The sequence below is a fragment of the Hippocampus bargibanti genome, linkage group LG13 (genome assembly GCF_051943395.1).
Source record: "Hippocampus bargibanti isolate YZ-2025 linkage group LG13, ASM5194339v1, whole genome shotgun sequence".
In the NCBI taxonomy this organism is placed as follows: Eukaryota; Metazoa; Chordata; class Actinopteri; order Syngnathiformes; family Syngnathidae; genus Hippocampus; species Hippocampus bargibanti.
Genome location: NC_142746.1, coordinates 444,243 through 463,604, shown reverse-complemented (window position 1 = coordinate 463,604; position 19,362 = coordinate 444,243). Strand labels below are relative to the sequence as shown.

At 42.7% G+C, this 19,362-nt stretch overlaps 1 protein-coding gene across 2 annotated transcripts in view; it reads left to right on the top strand.

Annotated features, from left to right (window-relative positions):
- The window catches only part of ccdc172 (coiled-coil domain containing 172), a 29,566-nt gene that overhangs the window by 359 nt on the left and 9,845 nt on the right, over positions 1–19,362 (top strand). For both annotated transcript variants that reach the window (XM_089012248.1, XM_089012247.1), the window contains exons 2-4: positions 1,161–1,246; positions 4,228–4,344; positions 4,416–4,575. In XM_089012248.1, coding sequence (XP_088868374.1) covers positions 1,161–1,246; positions 4,228–4,344; positions 4,416–4,575 — 363 coding nt within the window. The remainder of the gene's footprint in view (positions 1–1,160; positions 1,247–4,227; positions 4,345–4,415; positions 4,576–19,362) is intronic.

The following is a 19,362-nucleotide window of genomic DNA, read 5'->3' as shown; positions in this document are numbered from 1 at the left end:
ATGATGACGTATTACACGTTTCCCTCCATGCTGCTTCTTGAAATTTCCCAATACGACAATGAGAAACGGGGAAAAAAATGGATTGAAATTTACGCTCTTTTTGCAAACACGACAATTTATAAAGGTGAGCAAGTTGTATTTTTATAACTCACAGAAGTGGTAGAATATATATATTTCTCCATAACTGGCAAGTATCAAGCAAAAAGAAGCATTTGCATATACATTTCTAGAGCTCGCAATTTTCTTTCCTAGTATTCAGTGACCGCTATTTTGGATTCCTGACAAAAATCTGCCTGCATTCGATTGTTGATATTTGCTCATTTATATTTGGAATCTTTTCTCTTCTTGTTTAGAATGTCAAAAGCTTTCCAAGGGTACCTTACTCGTTATGATCTGCCAAAAAATCCCCTCTTATTTCCAAAATTAAAAATTCCATTATTTCCTTATTACAGTAAAGTCTCGTTATATCGATATTGGATATATCGATAGTCTCGGTTATATCGATACTATTTCTATGCACGCACGGAGAAAATTACATGCAAACAGGGTCGGATATATCGATAGTCCCGGTTATATCGATATTTTTTCGGACTCCCTTGAATATCGATATAACGAGACTTTACTGTATTTGTCGTAGAACAATAATCTATACATCATTTGAACAGTATTTAAATGCACTTTAATATGATATTAGAACACGTGTGATGAATTATAATGTTCTCACATCCCTATTGGTTGTTTTAAAATCTCAGAAGGTCCAGGAATGTTCCAACCATATCATCTCTCTAATTTTTTATGGACATTGAAATCCAGGTAACATCCAACTTAAGAGCGAGTTCCGTTCCGACCAAACTGTCGTGAGTCAAAATGGTCGTAAGTCGAAATCCATTTAAAATGTTGAATAGACACTTAGAGGCTAAATGACTCGAAAATACCCCCCTGTGGTACCATCACGCGGTCGATTGCTGTGCGAGAGTGACATGCTTGCTGGGTGGTCATACAAAATTGTCATACGTGTTGCCGGCCTGCCAGCGCGTTGCGGTGCCAGGCGTAGACTTAAAATTTAAAAAATAGGGTTTGGAGGTCGTGGTCAGAAGTACGGCTGGTCTTAAGTCGTATATCGGATGTTACCTGTATGACATTTTTCATGTTTGTCGCAGTGAAAGCAGCCATCATCAGATGCAACTCTCAAGTGAAAGCCGCCACGGAAAAGTACCAGAAGACCACCAAAGAACTTGAAGTGAAGGTAAGCAAGACTCAACAAAAATGACTCATCAAATTAGTGTCCAAACGGTACAAGAACGTCTTTTCAAAGTGACTCCCGAGCTAAACCAAGTCAAGGCCAAATCTTGAAAGCCACCTCATTTTATTCGGCCTGCAAAATCAAATGAAAATAGTGAAATTCTATGGTCATCTATCAAGCTAGCTCGCTAGTGAGCTAGCGCTCTTTCTATTCAGCTAACTAGCTAATAAGCTGGCTAGCCAGCTATCTATTTGCGGTCTATTAGCTATCTAACTAACTAGCTGGTTATCTAGCTAGCTAGCTATTTGTTGTCTATTTGCTATCTAGCTGGCTATCTAGCTATCTATCTATTTGCTGTCTATTAGCCATCTAACTAGCTGGCTATCTATTAGCTGTCTATTAGCTATCTGACTAATTAGCTGGTTATCTAGCTAGCTAGCTATTTGCTATCTGTCTAGCTAGCTGTCTAGATAGCTAGCTATTAAATAGCTATTAGCTAGCAAGCTTCCGGGTTGAGTGAACACTGGCATGTGTGGCTGCCGCTGCTCACCCACAGAAAAACTGATCTTGTGACTGTAAAGTGACCTTGAGAGCTTTGAAAGGCGCTTTGAAATGAAATGTATTATTATCATTATTATTATTATTATTATTATTATTATTATTATTATGAAAGGATCAGGATCAGGTGCAACTCAAACAGGTAAGAACCGAAAGCAGACATCAAAGCAAGAGAAATACACATGTCCAATATTTACAACACGCATCGCAATTGAACACCGTCGATCTGAATTAATGGAGGACTTTTGACTCATTTCTATCGGTGTCTGGAAGTACACACAAAGGCAGCCAAAAGAAATATAGCGATTGATCACACACAATTTCAAAGTACATCATTGACGTGCATTCACTTCAATTCGGAAAGTATGTGACAGGTTAAAAAGTACCTTATTTAATATTTTGGTAACAGGTAAAGCAAATGGCAAATGGTAAACATCTAAAATGTTTATTTAAACACGGAACGCCTGCTTCGTTTAGTGTTTCGCGTCGGACCGATTTACATTGTTGGACAGGAAGTTGTTGTGCGCATAACGTTTGTATTACCCCAGGGCATTCGAAGGAAACCACGGTTGAGTCAAGACGTCGCTTGTCTTGTGTTTTTTTTCTGAATCCCACAACACTGTATCCCCCTTACCCTAGTGGAGAGCGCAACAAGTACACCTAACAGCGTCAAAAATGTCTGGATGCGTCCGTCCATCTTTGTGCGTCATGTTTTAAACGTATATCATGGATGCCAATGGATTTCAAACGCTAGTCGGCATGATGACCATTGAAAAAAATCAGGGCCAATTGGCGATGAGGGCTAAAAATAGCAAATTGTCAAACCAGCAATTTGTCTTTGCACATCAATTGTTGACCTCAAGAATAATAATCATAGTCATAATAATAATAATAATAATAATAATAATAATAGAGTAAAGTCTCGTTATATCGATATTCTCGGGAGTCGGAAAAAATATCCATATAACCGGACTATCCGATCCTGCGGCATGTAAATTTTCTCCTTGCGGTCATAGAAATAGTATCGTAATAAGCAGTACTATCGATATAACCGATATCGATATAACCAGACTTTACTGTAAGCATTGTCATCAAATGGTGAGTATAGTTTTGCTTTCTTTTGATTGTTGTTGTGCTGATGGCCATTTTGTGTTTGGGAGCCTTGTTCTGTAGCCACAAAGGGACATAGGTCTTCTTGTGCCGGTCCCAAGCCCGGATAAATGCAGAGGGTTGTGTCAGGAAGGACATCCGACGTAAAAGCTTGGCCAAAACAAACATGCGTATCATACCTCTGAAGATGGAGGTTATTGATTCGCTGTGGCGACCCCGCCAGTCAAGGGAAAAGCCCAAAGGAAAAGAAGAAGATTATTATTATTATTAGTTTATTTGTATTATTTGTTATTATTTTTATTCCCCACATGGAATCTTCTTTCTGTTAAATTTGCTGAAATCCGATCTGGGACATCCCATAAAAAGCCGCATCCAAAGGAGGCGGTAAGTGCGAGTGTCAAGTGACGTGTCAGCAAAAGTCAAGGCCGTATTGGCATATTGACCTGGTGACCCACTTTATGCTTTCAAACACTTCATCTCTCCCGTTTGTTAGACCGACGCTGTGGTGGATCGATGACCAGATCAATGCCTCATTTCCAGCCGATAACATTCGCCTGCGCTGTTAGCGCTCGCGTGAGATGCCGTTGATTCAGGAATTCATTGTTTGTTTCATGTTTATTTGTTCATTAATTTGGGGGGAAAAGATTTTTGGTGACATTTTGGGATCCACCAACCAGAGTTTGAGAAGCAATGGCTTCCAACGATGTCACACTGGGTAGTGCAACATTGCAAAGAGTCAAAGTCAGCTTTATTGTCAAATATGCTAATATGCATGACATACAGCACTACACAGCACATGACAAGAGGCACTATATAGTTAGATTTTGATGGAATGAATGTATTATTGTTATTAATATTAAGAATCAAAACAAGGGCGCGGAAAATCCTACTGGACCCTCCGCACCCTGCCCACCACCTTTCCCAGCGACTCCCCCTCAGGCAGATTATTATTATTATTAAGGTTATTGTTTCGAGAGTTATTGGCGAGAAGGAAAAAGCTGAATTTGGTGCGCCTGGATCGGTAGCGCCAGCCTGAGAAGAGTAGTTGGAAAAGGTGGTGGGCAGGATGCGAAGGGTCCAGTCGGATTTTCCGTGCCCTTGTCATGTGATTTCCAATTGGCTGGCATTCAATGTCTCCAGAATATTCCGGAATCTTTGTACATCCAACCAAGTGTTTTTTTTTTTGCATTCATCATGCAAAAGTTCAGATAAGCTTCACTGAAGTTGTCTTTTAAATGCCGTGCACACCACGTTCGTCCCATATTTGACCTCCGCTCGTATGTTTGACCCATATTTGACCTTCGTTTGCGCTTCAGGGTCAGCAGTTGTCTGCCGCCAGGCTGCAGTGGCACTTGATGAAGAAATGTGAGCAGCAGATTTCCAAGCAATGCGAGGAGCTCCTCGCCGACAAGGCTGGCCTCCAAGAACGTCTGGTGGGTTCCCACATCACGTTGTGAGGAGAAGCAGCAGTGACGCTCATGTTAATTTTGCCGCTCCGCATCAGGCCAGGATGAAGGCGGCTTTTAAAGACGAGGAGCAAGATTTCTTGCGGGAGATCTCCACCTTCAACGGTGAATTTAGTCTCTGCGGGAGCGGAGGGGCGAGCCATCAAACGCCCGCTGAGGTCCGCAGCCTGGACATGGAGGTGGACGCTTTGGACAAAGGTTAGTTAGGACACACCCCGCATTAGCAATTTGTTTCTCAGGACATTTACAGTCAAAACTGGCTTTTCAACCATAATCCGTTCCACAAACCTGTTTGAAAACTCATGTATTCCAAAGCTGAAACATTTATAATAATAATAATAATAATAATAATACAGTAAAGTCTCGTTATATCGATATCGGATATACAGTAAAGTCTTGTTATATCGATAGTACCGCTTATTACGATGCTATTTTCATTTCCCTTGCACATTTCTAGTCTTTTTATGTATAATTAGTACCGTTTAGTACGATACCCGGTTGTTACGATAATCCGGTTATTACGGTGCTCCTTTTCATCCCCCGCCGGCCATTTTTGTTGTTTACATCGATATATCCGTCGCGCCATTGGTCAACTTGGTCACGTGTCTTGTTACGTGAGCCGCCATCGGTCGCGCCATTGGTCGACTTGGTCACATGAGCCGCCATCGGTCGCGCTATTGGTCGACTTGGCCGTGTGACTTTGTCACGTGACACGCCATCGGTCGCGCCATTGGTCAACTTGGTCACGTGTCTTGGTTACGTGTCACGCCATCAGTCGCGCCATTGGTCGACTTGGTCAGGTGACTTGGTTACGTGCCCAGCACCCGTGTAGCGGAGCCATTTTCATTTTCAGACGCTAGTTCGTGTGTAGCAGACGAGATTGAAGTGTTTGTGTTAAAAGGTAAAAATGGGAAGCAGAAGAAGATTGATGACTTTTTTAAATTGTATACATAATACAGTAAGATGTAAGTGTTGCAGTTTCCCTGTTGTGTTATGTACATGCCCACTGTACTGTATAGGAATGCAATCGTTTTTTGCAACAATGTTTCTTGTTTTGTCTGTTGAAGCGCGATGATTTTGAAAATTATTAACATTCCATACTGTGTATTAAAGGACAGCCGATGTCACTTTTTATTCAAATGCAAATAAAAATGACTTCACGCCAAGACGTCTTGCATTGCTTGTGAATCCAAACAATGGCTTCAGATTCGGATAATATGCTTTCTTGTTACACATCCAGTTATGAATATGTTTCAAATACACTGTAGTTCTGAAGATTAAAGCATACATGTTTACAATCATTAAAGAATTATATGTGCCATTTTGAGGCAACATTGGGGGAACATCTAATGGCCAGCTCCGTTTCTTATATGGCGCTTGGCTGCCCTCTTTTGGCGGCTTTTGTTTAATGCAGTTCGGCGCAGGATCGGATATATCGATAGTCCCGGTTATATCGATATTTTTTCGGACTCCCTTGAATATCGATATAACGAGACTTTACTGTATCGATAGTCCCGGTTATATCGATACTATTTCTATGCACGCACGGAAAATTTGAACAGGTGATTTAAATGCCTTAATATGATATTAGAACACGTGTGATGAATTATAATGTTCTCACATCCCTATTGGTTGTTTTAAAATCTCAGAAGGTCCAGGAATGTTCCAACCATATCATCTTTTTTTTTATGGACATTGAAATCCAGGTAACATCCAACTTAAGAGCGAGTTCCGTTCCGACCAAACTGTCGTGAGTCAAAATGGTCGTAAGTCGAAATCCATTTAAAATGTTGAATAGACACTTAGAGGCTAAATGACTCGAAAATACCCCCCTGTGGTACCATCACGCGGTCGATTGCTGTGCGAGAGTGACATGCTTGCTGGGTGGTCATACAAAATTGTCATACGTGTTGCCGGCCTGCCAGCGCGTTGCGGTGCCAGGCGTAGACTTAAAATTTAAAAAATAGGGTTTGGAGGTCGTGGTCATAAGTACGGCTGGTCTTAAGTCGTATATCGGATGTTACCTGTATGACATTTTTCATGTTTGTCGCAGTGAAAGCAGCCATCATCAGATGCAACTCTCAAGTGAAAGCCGCCACGGAAAAGTACCAGAAGACCACCAAAGAACTTGAAGTGAAGGTAAGCAAGACTCAACAAAAATGACTCATCAAATTAGTGTCCAAACGGTACAAGGACGTCTTTTCAAAGTGACTCCCGAGCTAAACCAAGTCAAGGCCAAATCTTGAAAGCCACCTCATTTTATTCGGCCTGCAAAATCAAATGAAAATAGTGAAATTCTATGGTCATCTATCAAGCTAGCTCGCTAGTGAGCTAGCGCTCTTTCTATTCAGCTAACTAGCTAATAAGCTGGCTAGCCAGCTATCTATTTGCGGTCTATTAGCTATCTAACTAACTAGCTGGTTATCTAGCTAGCTAGCTATTTGTTGTCTATTTGCTATCTAGCTGGCTATCTAGCTATCTATCTATTTGCTGTCTATTAGCCATCTAACTAGCTGGCTATCTATTAGCTGTCTATTAGCTATCTGACTAATTAGCTGGTTATCTAGCTAGCTAGCTATTTGCTATCTGTCTAGCTAGCTGTCTAGATAGCTAGCTATTAAATAGCTATTAGCTAGCAAGCTTCCGGGTTGAGTGAACACTGGCATGTGTGGCTGCCGCAGCTCACCAACAGAAAAACTGATCTTGTGACTGTAAAGTGACCTTGAGAGCTTTGAAAGGCGCTTTGAAATGAAATGTATTATTATATTATTATTATTATTATTATTATTATTATTATTATTATGAAAGGATCAGGATCAGGTGCAACTCAAACAGGTAAGAACCGAAAGCTGACATCAAAGCAAGAGAAATACACATGTCCAATATTTACAACACGCATCGCAATTGAACACCGTCGATCTGAATTAATGGAGGACTTTTGACTCATTTCTATCGGTGTCTGTAAGTACACACAAAGGCAGCCAAAAGAAATATAGCGATTGATCACACACAATTTCAAAGTACATCATTGACGTGCATTCACTTCAATTCGGAAAGTATGTGACAGGTTAAAAAGTACCTTATTTAATATTTTGGTAACAGGTAAAGCAAATGGCAAATGATAAACATCTAAAATGTTTATTTAAACACGGAACGCCTGCTTTTAGTGTTTCGCGTCGGACCGATTTACATTGTTGGACAGGAAGTTGTTGTGCGCATAACGTTTGTATTACCCCAGGGCATTCGAAGGAAACCACGGTTGAGTCAAGACGTCGCTTGTCTTGTGTTTTTTTTCTGAATCCCACAACACTGTATCCCCCTTACCCTAGTGGAGAGCGCAACAAGTACACCTAACAGCGTCAAAAATGTCTGGATGCGTCCGTCCATCTTTGTGCGTCATGTTTTAAACGTATATCATGGATGCCAATGGATTTCAAACGCTAGTCGGCATGATGACCATTGAAAAAAATCAGGGCCAATTGGCGATGAGGGCTAAAAATAGCAAATTGTCAAACCAGCAATTTGTCTTTGCACATCAATTGTTGACCTCAAGAATAATAATCATAGTCATAATAATAATAATAATAATAATAATAATAATAGAGTAAAGTCTCGTTATATCGATATTCTCGGGAGTCGGAAAAAAACGGACTATCCGATCCTGTGGCATGTAAATTTTCTCCTTGGATTGGATTGGATTGGATTGGATTTGCCTTTATTAGTCTCGCAGTGGAGAAATTTACATTTCTTGCGGTCATAGAAATAGTATCGTAATAAGCAGTACTATCGATATAACCGATATCGATATAACGAGACTTTACTGTAAGCATTGTCATCAAATGGTGAGTATAGTTTTGCTTTCTTTTGATTGTTGTTGTGCTGATGGCCATTTTATGTTTGGGAGCCTTGTTCTGTAGCCACAAAGGGACATAAGTCTTCTTGTGCCGGTCCCAAGCCCGGATAAATGCAGAGGGTTGTGTCAGGAAGGACATCCGACGTAAAAGCTTGGCCAAAACAAACATGCGTATCATACCTCTGAAGATGGAGGTTATTGATTCGCTGTGGCGACCCCGCCAGTCAAGGGAAAAGCCCAAAGGAAAAGAAGAAGATTATTATTATTATTAGTTTATTTGTATTATTTGTTATTATTTTTATTCCCCACATGGAATCTTCTTTCTGTTAAATTTGCTGAAATCCGATCTGGGACATCCCATAAAAAGCCGCATCCAAAGGAGGCGGTAAGTGCGAGTGTCAAGTGACGTGTCAGCAAAAGTCAAGGCCGTATTGGCATATTGACCTGGTGACCCACTTTATGCTTTCAAACACTTCATCTCTCCCGTTTGTTAGACCGACGCTGTGGTGGATCGATGACCAGATCAATGCCTCATTTCCAGCCGATAACATTCGCCTGCGCTGTTAGCGCTCGCGTGAGATGCCGTTGATTCAGGAATTCATTGTTTGTTTCATGTTTATTTATTCATTAATTTGGGGGGAAAAGATTTTTGGTGACATTTTGGGATCCACCGACCAGAGTTTGAGAAGCAATGGCTTCCAACGATGTCACACTGGGTAGTGCAACATTGCAAAGAGTCAAAGTCAGCTTCATTGTCAAATATGCTAATATGCATGACATACAGCACTACACAGCACATGACAAGAGGCACTATATAGTTAGATTTTGATGGAATGAATGTATTATTGTTATTAATATTAAGAATCAAAACAAGGGCGCGGAAAATCCTACTGGACCCTCCGCACCCTGCCCACCACCTTTCCCAGCGACTCCCCCTCAGGCAGATTATTATTATTATTATTATTAAGGTTATTGTTTCGAGAGTTATTGGCGAGAAGGAAAAAGCTGAATTTGGTGCGCCTGGATCGGTAGCGCCAGCCTGAGAAGAGTAGTTGGAAAAGGTGGTGGGCAGGATGCGAAGGGTCCAGTCGGATTTTCCGTGCCCTTGTCATGTGATTTCCAATTGGCTGGCATTCAATGTGTCCAGAAAAAAAAAAAAAAAAAAAAAAAAAAAAAAAAAAAAAAAAAAAAAAAAAAAAAAAAAAAAAAAAAAAAAAAAAAAAAAAAAAAAAAAAAAAAAAAAAATTTTTTTTTTTTTTTTTTTTTTTTTTTTTTTTTTTTTTTTTTTTTTTTTTTTTTTTTTTTTTTTTTTTTTTTTTTTTTTTTTTTTTTTTTTTTTTTTTTTTTTTTTTTTTTTTTTTTTTTTTTTTTTTTTTTGTTGTTTACATCGATATATCCGTCGCGCCATTGGTCAACTTGGTCACGTGTCTTGTTACGTGAGCCGCCATCGGTCGCGCCATTGGTCGACTTGGTCACATGAGCCGCCATCGGTCGCGCTATTGGTCGACTTGGCCGTGTGACTTTGTCACGTGACACGCCATCGGTCGCGCCATTGGTCAACTTGGTCACGTGTCTTGGTTACGTGTCACGCCATCAGTCGCGCCATTGGTCGACTTGGTCAGGTGACTTGGTTACGTGCCCAGCACCCGTGTAGCGGAGCCATTTTCATTTTCAGACGCTAGTTCGTGTGTAGCAGACGAGATTGAAGTGTTTGTGTTAAAAGGTAAAAATGGGAAGCAGAAGAAGATTGATGACTTTTTTAAATTGTATACATAATACAGTAAGATGTAAGTGTTGCAGTTTCCCTGTTGTGTTATGTACATGCCCACTGTACTGTATAGGAATGCAATCGTTTTTTGCAACAATGTTTCTTGTTTTGTCTGTTGAAGCGCGATGATTTTGAAAATTATTAACATTCCATACTGTGTATTAAAGGACAGCCGATGTCACTTTTTATTCAAATGCAAATAAAAATGACTTCACGCCAAGACGTCTTGCATTGCTTGTGAATCCAAACAATGGCTTCAGATTCGGATAATATGCTTTCTTGTTGCAAACAGGGTCGGATATATCGATAGTCCCGGTTATATCGATATTTTTTCGGACTCCCTTGAATATCGATATAACGAGACTTTACTGTAATACATTTCATTTACAAGCGCTTTTCAAAGCACCCAAGGACACTTTACTAGCAAGTACATAACTGGTAGTTAGCCAACAGATGGCGAGCCACCTAGATAGCTATATAGCTAATAGATAGCTGGTTAGCTAATACACTGCATGTCACTAATTAAGTAAATCGCAAACGGCATTGATTTGTATTATTTGGCTATCTATGGTTATCTATTAGCTAGCTAACCTTCCATCTATTTGAGTTACTTCCGGATTGAGTTAACGCTGGCGCGTGTGGCTGTCGCTGCTCACCACCCACAGAAAAACTTATTCTGTAACTGTAAAGTGACCTTGAGAGTTTTGAAAGGCGCTTATAAATGAAATTGATTATTATTATTATTATTATTATTAATAATAATATTATTATTACACCAGAACAATAAAACAATAAATAATATGATAAATAATAAAAGAGCTCATTAAACTCATATTGTGAATGTTATTTTAAACAGATTGGTTTTGATTAATATTTGACATTATAATCAATGTAATCAATGTCTGCTATTAAAAAAATATATATATTTCATTTTTATCGTGATTGAACAATATCAACACAACGACTCACAAGCGCTGGGTGTTTGGTTTTTCTCGCGGGGGGTGGGGGTGCTTATAAAGCGCTGATCAGACCTCTGGCAATGTTTTTTCCCTTCAGTGAAGGGGCAGCATTTGCCTTTTGTACAGCCGTCCCCATTTCAAGCTCAGATAACTCCAGAACAGAGTCTGATGGTTTTTATCCTCCATTGAATGTTTTTCTCATCCTAAAACTCAATACAGTGATACCTCAGCTTACGAATGCTTTAGCTTACGAACTTTTTGCCTTACGAACGTTAAATTTGTGAGAATATAATATACCAATTAGTTTTCGGGAAACACACAGAGTGCCACAATGGCTGGCGGACTAGTTTTTGGTGGAAGAACATCAAACAACATGACCGCACAGCGCCACCGTGGCTCCCGGACTACTTTTCCACACCCACTTTCTTTGTGTCTAGTGTTAAGCTGAAAAAGACACAAAAGAAAATGACGGTCGAGCAGAAGAAAGACATTATTGAAAAACACCGAGTATATGAGTACAGTGTATATATCAATATACCTTTCTTGATACTTATACTATGTACAGTTTTTTTATGAAGCGGTTTTGCACATTTACAGTATACATCTCAGTCTGCTGAGATTTTTATTTATACATTTTTATTTTACTATGCTTAGAATATCTTGATTTTATATCCTTTCAACCACCTCCCACACCCTATTCCCTTTCAAATAACTGCAAATCACCCCATTGTGGGACGAATAAAGGTTTTCTGATTCTGATTTTGAGGTGTGCGTTTGTGTGACGTAGTGTCCCAGTACCTGTACGCTAAGTCGACCATTGCTATGTGTGGCTAAGGCTGTTTCTTTGTTGTCTAAGCAACAGCCTCAGGCAATAGAAGAGGTTGGAAAAACTTCTGTTGATTTGGATTAACGAAAAGCAGCAAGCAGGGGACATTGTGAATGAGGGTATTATCACAGAGAAAGCATCAGAATCAGAATCAGAAAACCTTTATTTTTCCCACAATGGGGAAATTTGCAGTCCACAGCAGCAATTGAAAAGGGATGGGGTGGGAGGTTAAAGGATAGAAAACAAGATATTCTAAACATAACAAAATAAAAATGTCAACTGTATACTGTGCAAATGTAAATGTGCAAAACCGTTTCATAAAACAACTGTACAAAGTGCAAGTAACATTTTCAATAAAGGCATATTGATATATTGCATCAACCCATATATACAAGTGTCCAGTTTTTTTTTTGTTGTTGTTTTTTTCACATGTGATCATTGAGAATTGCAAAGCCTGACAGCAGTCGGTAGGAACGAGTGGCGGTACCTCTCCTTCTTGCAGCGCAGGTGTAATGGTCTCTGGCTAAAGGAGCTACCCAGTGCTGTCAGGGTGGGCAGGAGGGGGTCACCACAGAGTCATAGAAAATCTTTAGGAGTGACCCCTGAACTCCAAAAGACCTCAGTTTCCTGAGTAGGAAGAGGCGACTCTGTTCCTTTTTGATTAGGGCATCCGTGTTTGTAGTCCAGTCCAGTTTATTGTTGAGAGTAACACCCAGTTACCGTCGGAGGTCAACCTTTCAATGTCCGAACCCTGGATGTTCAATGGTGCAGGTGAGGATTGTTTCCTGCAGAAGTCCACCACCAGCTCCTTGGTTTTCCCGGTGTGGATCTGCAGGTGATTCTGCTGGCACCAGTCCACAAAGTCCATCACTCGTCGAGTGTACGCTGGCGCGCTCTAGCTGCCGCTGCTTGCCCGCGAATATTTTAGCCTCTTTTTAACATCTTTTTAGCTTTTTGTGTTTCCCGAACCACTGGAAATACTCGACAGTCACCAGATGAATGTATGATCAATTTCCAGTCCGGGTTGGCTATCGATTCATCTCTTGATTCCGGTCTCTTATGCGGATCACAGACAAATTATTGGATCACGGCCATTCTCCACTGCCCGGAAATCGCTCATCGCCCTTCCCGGAGGTATATCCAAGGAGGAATCCAAGAATTCCTCCTGTCAGCTCGACCCCCTCCCTACAATCCGGATCAAATCCAGCTTACCCTCTCTTCTCCCTTTTATTTCAACCATTATTCACTCCTCATTATCAACTGGAATTGTTCATATCCCTCCCAAAACCGCAGCTGTCTCCAATCCTGAAAAAACCTGGCTCAGATCCCAACGATTTCAATAACTTGCGTCCAATTTCCCATCTTCCATTCATCGCCAAAATCCTTGAAAAAACTGTTGCCTCCCAGCTTCACGCTCACCTCACTCACAATAACCTTTACGAACAATTCCAGTCTGGTTTCCACCTCCGCCACAGTACTGAATCGGCTCTCATAAAAATCCTGAATGATCTTTTCATGAAAGCCGATGCCGCTTCACTCTCCATCCTCATCCTTCTCGACCTGACCGCAGATTTTGACACCATTTCCCACCCCATCCTGCTTGACAGACTTTCCACCCTCGGCATCACGCACACCCCACTTCGCTGGTTTCACTACTATCTCTCGGATCACTTACATTTTATCCAAATTAACTCCTTTACCTCACGGTGCTCTCCTGTGTCGTCTGGCGTGCCCTAAAGGACCTTTGGTCCTGTGGCCGCTTCTCTTTATTACCTACCTTCTTCCTCTTGGCAATATTTTCCGCAATTTTGGCATTGACTTTCACTGCTTCGCGGATGACACCCAACTCTACCTCTCCTGCAAACCCGACGCCTATCTTCTACCTTCATCCCTCTCACTTTGCCTCTCAGAAATTAAATCATGGCTTTCCCATAACTTTCTCAAGTCTAACAGCGAAGAAACTGAACTTCTCCTTGTCGGTACCAAATCCACCCTACACAAATAAAACAGTTTCTCTCTCACCATTGACAGTTCAAGTGTGTCCCCCTCCGTTCAGATCAATAGCCTGGGTGTCATCCTCGACAGCTCACTATCTTTTCACTCCCATATAAATAACATAACTCTGTCTGCATATTTCCACCTCCGTAATATCAATCGTCTCCATCCCTCTCTCACCCCTTGTCATGATCTGGTTGGCGACCAACGAGTGGCGCTGTCGGCCCCACCTGCACCTGCACAGGTGCTGGTTGTCCCGATCACGTTCGGATTGGCGACCAATGGGTAGCGACGTCAGCCCTGCTTGCAGCCTCGCAGGTGCTGGTCATTTTAATCAGTGACACTTAAAAGGACTCCCGGCACGACAATCTGGTGTTGGTTCATTGTTTGTTGCATGCTTTGTCTGCAATCGCATGCATTGTCTGCTGTGCATGTGTTTGTTTAACCATGGTGGACTTTTACACTTGGTTTTGATACTTTGTATTTTTTTCTGTTCAGATGATTTTGATGTTTTAGATTTTGTTCCTGCTGACTTTAATTTAATACAATTGATCAAACACAACCTCCTGCTCCCTCCTGCCTGCTTTTTGGGATCCGCACCCGCCATCACCACCTTGTATAACGTGACAGAATGAACCGACCTATCATCGGATCCTGCAGGTACAACGGACCCGTCTCATTTCCACCCTGTGCCTGGCAATGCTACGTCCACGTTAGCCCACACCTCGTCGATGTCACGACACTCGAGGCTTGAAGGCAGGACTCGAGTTACGAAGGAAGGTGTTGCGGTTAGGATCCGAAATACACGGTGAGACAGATTTCCAACAAAAGGTCTTGACTGACACACACATAGAAAATATCAGTGAGATAGATAATGGTAACTACTAACTGGACAGACCTGACGGCGAGGTAGTAGCGAGGGTAACTTCTTGGAATACTCTGACAGAGACGGTAAGGTGAGAGTGGCTTTTATAGCCAGAAGGCACAATACAGGAGATAGGACACCGGTGCGGGAGCCCGGGTAAGTGAGGAAGGGAGGGGCCGTCTCCAGGAGCAGCGGAGGAGGTGACAGGAGGGGAGGGGCGCGCTGAGGACGGCGACGACGATGTGACAGTCGAGTTTGAATTGCGTTACTCGACGAGCCGTAACGTCAACGTCCGGCGGAGACCTCCTTCGAGGTGGCCGTCCAGGGTGACACTGGGTGTCTGGCAGTGCACACCCACGTCCAGCCACGGTGTCGTCATGCATGACGAATTGAGTGGCATCCACGACGAGCCGTGCAACGTCCGCGTCAACGTCAGTCCGAGACCCCACTCACCGCTGGATCCCGGAGCGTCTCAGGACTGCCGCAGCGTCTCAGGACTGGTCTCGTTTCCCCGGTGCCGGGCAGTTCACGCCCACGTCGGCGTCCTGCCGAGACCTGGTCCCATACGGCCGTCCGGGGTGCTACTCTGCGCCTGGCAGTTCAACGTCCGCGTTGAGCCATGCGTCGTCGCGTGAACGTACGAGAGGGATCGCACTCACGCCCACGACGATCCGTGCCGCGTCTTTGTCCACCCCAGGCCGTTCCCATCAGGCCGCCGTGCGTCGTATGCTGGAGAGGCAGCGGTTGCCGTCTCCACCGTTGTCCCCTGGCGAGTGGACCTTTTGGGAGACTGTTGGGACTTCTGGAAGCAGTCCCTTGAAGGGGAGGTACTGTCATGATCTGGTTGGCGACCAATGGGTGGCGCTGTCGGCCCCGCCTGCACCTGTACAGGTGCTGGTCGTCCCGATCAGTGGCGGACTGCCACGTTCGGATTGGCGACCAACGGGTAGCGACGTCAGCCCTGCTTGCAGCCTCGCAGGTCCTGGTCATTTTAATCAGTGACACTTAAAAGGACTCCCGGAGAGTGCCACAATGGCTGGCGGACTAGTTTTTGGTGGAAGAACATCAAACAACATGACCGCACAGCGCCACCGTGGCTCCCGGACTACTTTTCCACATCCACTTTCTTTGTGGCTAGTGTTAAGCTGAAAAAGACACAAAAGAAAATGACGGTCGAGCAGAAGAAAGACATTATTGAAAAACGCCGAGTATATGAGTACAGTGTATATATATCAATATACCTTTCTTGATACTTATACTATGTACAGTTTTTTTATGAAGCGGTTTTGCACATTTACAGTATACATCTCAGTCTGCTGAGATTTTTATTTATACATTTTTATTTTACTATGCTTAGAATATCTTGATTTTATATCCTTTCAACCACCTCCCACACCCTATTCCCTTTCAAATAACTGCAAATCACCCCATTGTGGGACGAATAAAGGTTTTCTGATTTTGAGGTGTGCGTTTGTGTGACCCAGTACCTGTACGCTAAGTCGACCATTGCTACGTGTGGCGAAGGCTGTTTCTTTGTTGTCTAAGCAACAGTCTCAGGCAATAGAAGATGTTGTAAAAAACTTCTGTTGATTTGGATTAACAAAAAGCAGCAAGCAGGGGACATTGTGAATGAGGGTATTATCACAGAGAAAGCATCAGAATCAGAATCAGAAAACCTTTATTTGTCCCACAATGGGGAAATTTGCAGTCCACAGCAGCAATTGAAAAGGGATGGGGTGTGGGGTGAAAGGATAGAAAACAAGATATTCTAAACATAACAAAATAAAAATGTCAACTGTATACTGTGCAAATGTAAATGTGCAAAACCGTTTCATAAAACAACTGTACATAATGCAAGTAACATTTTCAAGAAAGGCATATTGATATATTGCATCAACTCATATATCCAGTGTCCAGTGTCATGTGTCCAGTTTTTATTTTTTTTTTCCACATGTGATCATTGAGAATTTCAAAGCCTGACAGCAGTCGGTAGGAACGAGTGGCGGTACCTCTCCTTCTTGCAGCGCAGGTGTAATGGTCTCTGGCTAAAGGAGCTACCCAGTGCTGTCAGGGTGGGTGGGAGGGGCTGTCCATCATAGCTTTTAGTTTAGCTAGCGTCCGTCTGTTGCCCACCTCCTCCAGAGAGTCCAGCGAGCAGCCCAGGACCGAAATGGCCCTCTTGACAAGGCGCTCCAGTTTTTTCCTGTCCCGGGTGGTGATGCTGCCTGACCAGCAGACAATGCCATAGTGGATGGCTGTAGCCACCACAGAGTCATAGAAAATCTTTAGGAGTGACCCCTGAACTCCAAAAGACCTGAGTTTCCTGAGTAGGAAGAGGCGACTCTGTTCCTTTTTGATTAGGGCATCCGTGTTTGTAGTCCAGTCCAGTTTATTGTTGAGAGTAACACCCAGGTACCTGTAGGAGGTCACCCTTTCAATGTCCGAACCCTGGATGTTCAATGGTGCAGGTGAGGATTGTTTCCTGCAGAAGTCCACCACCAGCTCCTTGGTTTTCCCGGTGTTGATCTGCAGGTGATTCTGCTGGCACCAGTCCATAAAGTCCATCACTCGTCGAGTCTACGCTGGCGCGCTCTGGCTGCCGCTGCTTGCCCGCGAATATTTTAGCCTCTTTTTAACATCTTTTTAGCTTTTTACGTTTCCTGAACCACTGGAAATACTCGACAGTCACCAGATGAATGTATGATCAATTTCCAGTCCGGGTTGGCTATCGATTCATCTCTTGATTCCGGTCTCTTATGCGGATCACAGACAAATTATCGGATCGCGGCCATTCTCCACTTCCCGGAAATCGCTCATCGCCCTTCCCGGAGGTATATCCAAGGAGGAATTCAAGAATTCCTCCTGTCAGCTCGACCCCCTCCCTACAATCCTGATCAAATCCTGCTTACCCTCCCTTCTCCCTTTTATTTCAACCATTATTCACTCCTCATTATCAACTGGAATTGTTCATATCCCTCCCAAAACCGCAGCTGTCTCCAATCCTGAAAAAACCTGGCTCAGATCCCAACGATTTCAATAACTTGCGTCCAATTTCCCATCTTCCATTCATCGCCAAAATCCTTGAAAAAACTGTTGCCTCCCAGCTTCACGCTCACCTCACTCACAATAACCTTTACGAACAATTCCAGTCTGTTTTCCGCCTCCGCCACAGTACTGAATCGGCTCTCATAAAAATCCTGAATGATTTTTTCATGAAAGCCGATGCCGCTTCACTCTCCATCCTCATCCTTCTCGACCTGACCGCGGATTTTGACACTATTTCCCACCCCATCCTGCTCGACAGACTTTCCACCCTCGGCATCACGCACACCCCACTTCGCTGGTTTCACTCCTATCTCTCGGATCACTTACATTTTATCCAAATTAACTCCTTCACCTCACGGTGCTCTCCTGTGTCGTCTGGCGTGCCCCAAAGGACCTTTGGTCCTGTGGCCGCTTCTCTTTATTACCTACCTTCTTCCTCTTGGCAATATTTTCCGCAATTTTGGCATTGACTTTCACTGCTTCGCGGATGACACCCAACTCTACCTCTCCTGCAAACCCGACGCCTATCTTCCACCTTCATCCCTCTCACTTTGCCTCTCAGAAATTAAATCCTGGCTTTCCCATAACTTTCTCAAGTCTAACAGCGAAAAAACTGAACTTCTCCTTGTCGGTACCAAATCCACCCTACACAAATCAAATAGTTTCGCAGGTCCTGGTCATTTTAATCAGTGACACTTAAAAGGACTCCCGGCACAACATCCGGTGTCGGTTCATTGTTTGTTGCATGCTTTGTCTGCAATCGCATGCATTGTGTGCTGTGCATGTGTTTGTTTAACCTTGGCGGACTTTTACACTTGGTTTTCTTTTGATACTTTGTATTTTTTTCTGTTCAGATGATTTTGATGTTTTAGATTTTGTTCCTGCTGACTTTATTTTAATACAATTGATCAAACACAACCTCCTGCTCCCTCCTGCCTGCTTTTTGGGATCTGCACCCGCCATCACCACCTTGCAAAACGTGACACCCCTCACTTCTCTGCTATCCTTATCCACAGTCTTGTCACCTCGCATATCGATTATTGTAACTCACTTCTCTTCAGTGTCAATCAGAAATGTCTCCATAAACTCCAACTAGTCTAAAATTCTTCAGCCCGAATCATCACTAAAAGCCCCTTCTTTGACCACATCACCCCTGTCCTGCAGCAGCTTCACTGGCTCCTTGTTAAACATTGGATCAAATTCAAAATACTTCTGTTTACATTCAAAGTCATCCATAGCCTTGCCCCCGCCTCTCTGTATGATGACCTGCTTCAAATCTCCGTTCCCTCTCGGTCCCTCAGATCCTCATCCTCCCTTCACCTCATTGTGCCCTCTGCCCATCTCACTACGATGGGATGCAGCGCTTTCAACCGCTCTGCTCCCAAACTCTGGAATTCTCTTCCACCCAACATCCGTAATTTTGACTCCCTCCCTATTTTCAAATCCCACCTCAAAACCCATCTGTTTAGAATTGCACTCTTGGTCTAGTTCAATCAGCTATTTTATTATTTATCATTTTACTTGTGGTCTTATTTTTGTGTGCTTAGTGTTTATTGTAAAGTGTCCTTGGGTGTTCTGAAAGGCACTCAAAATTAAATGTATTATTATTATTAAGAGGCAACTACATCGACCATCACAAAGGTCAACGACTTTAACAAACGACTTTATTATATA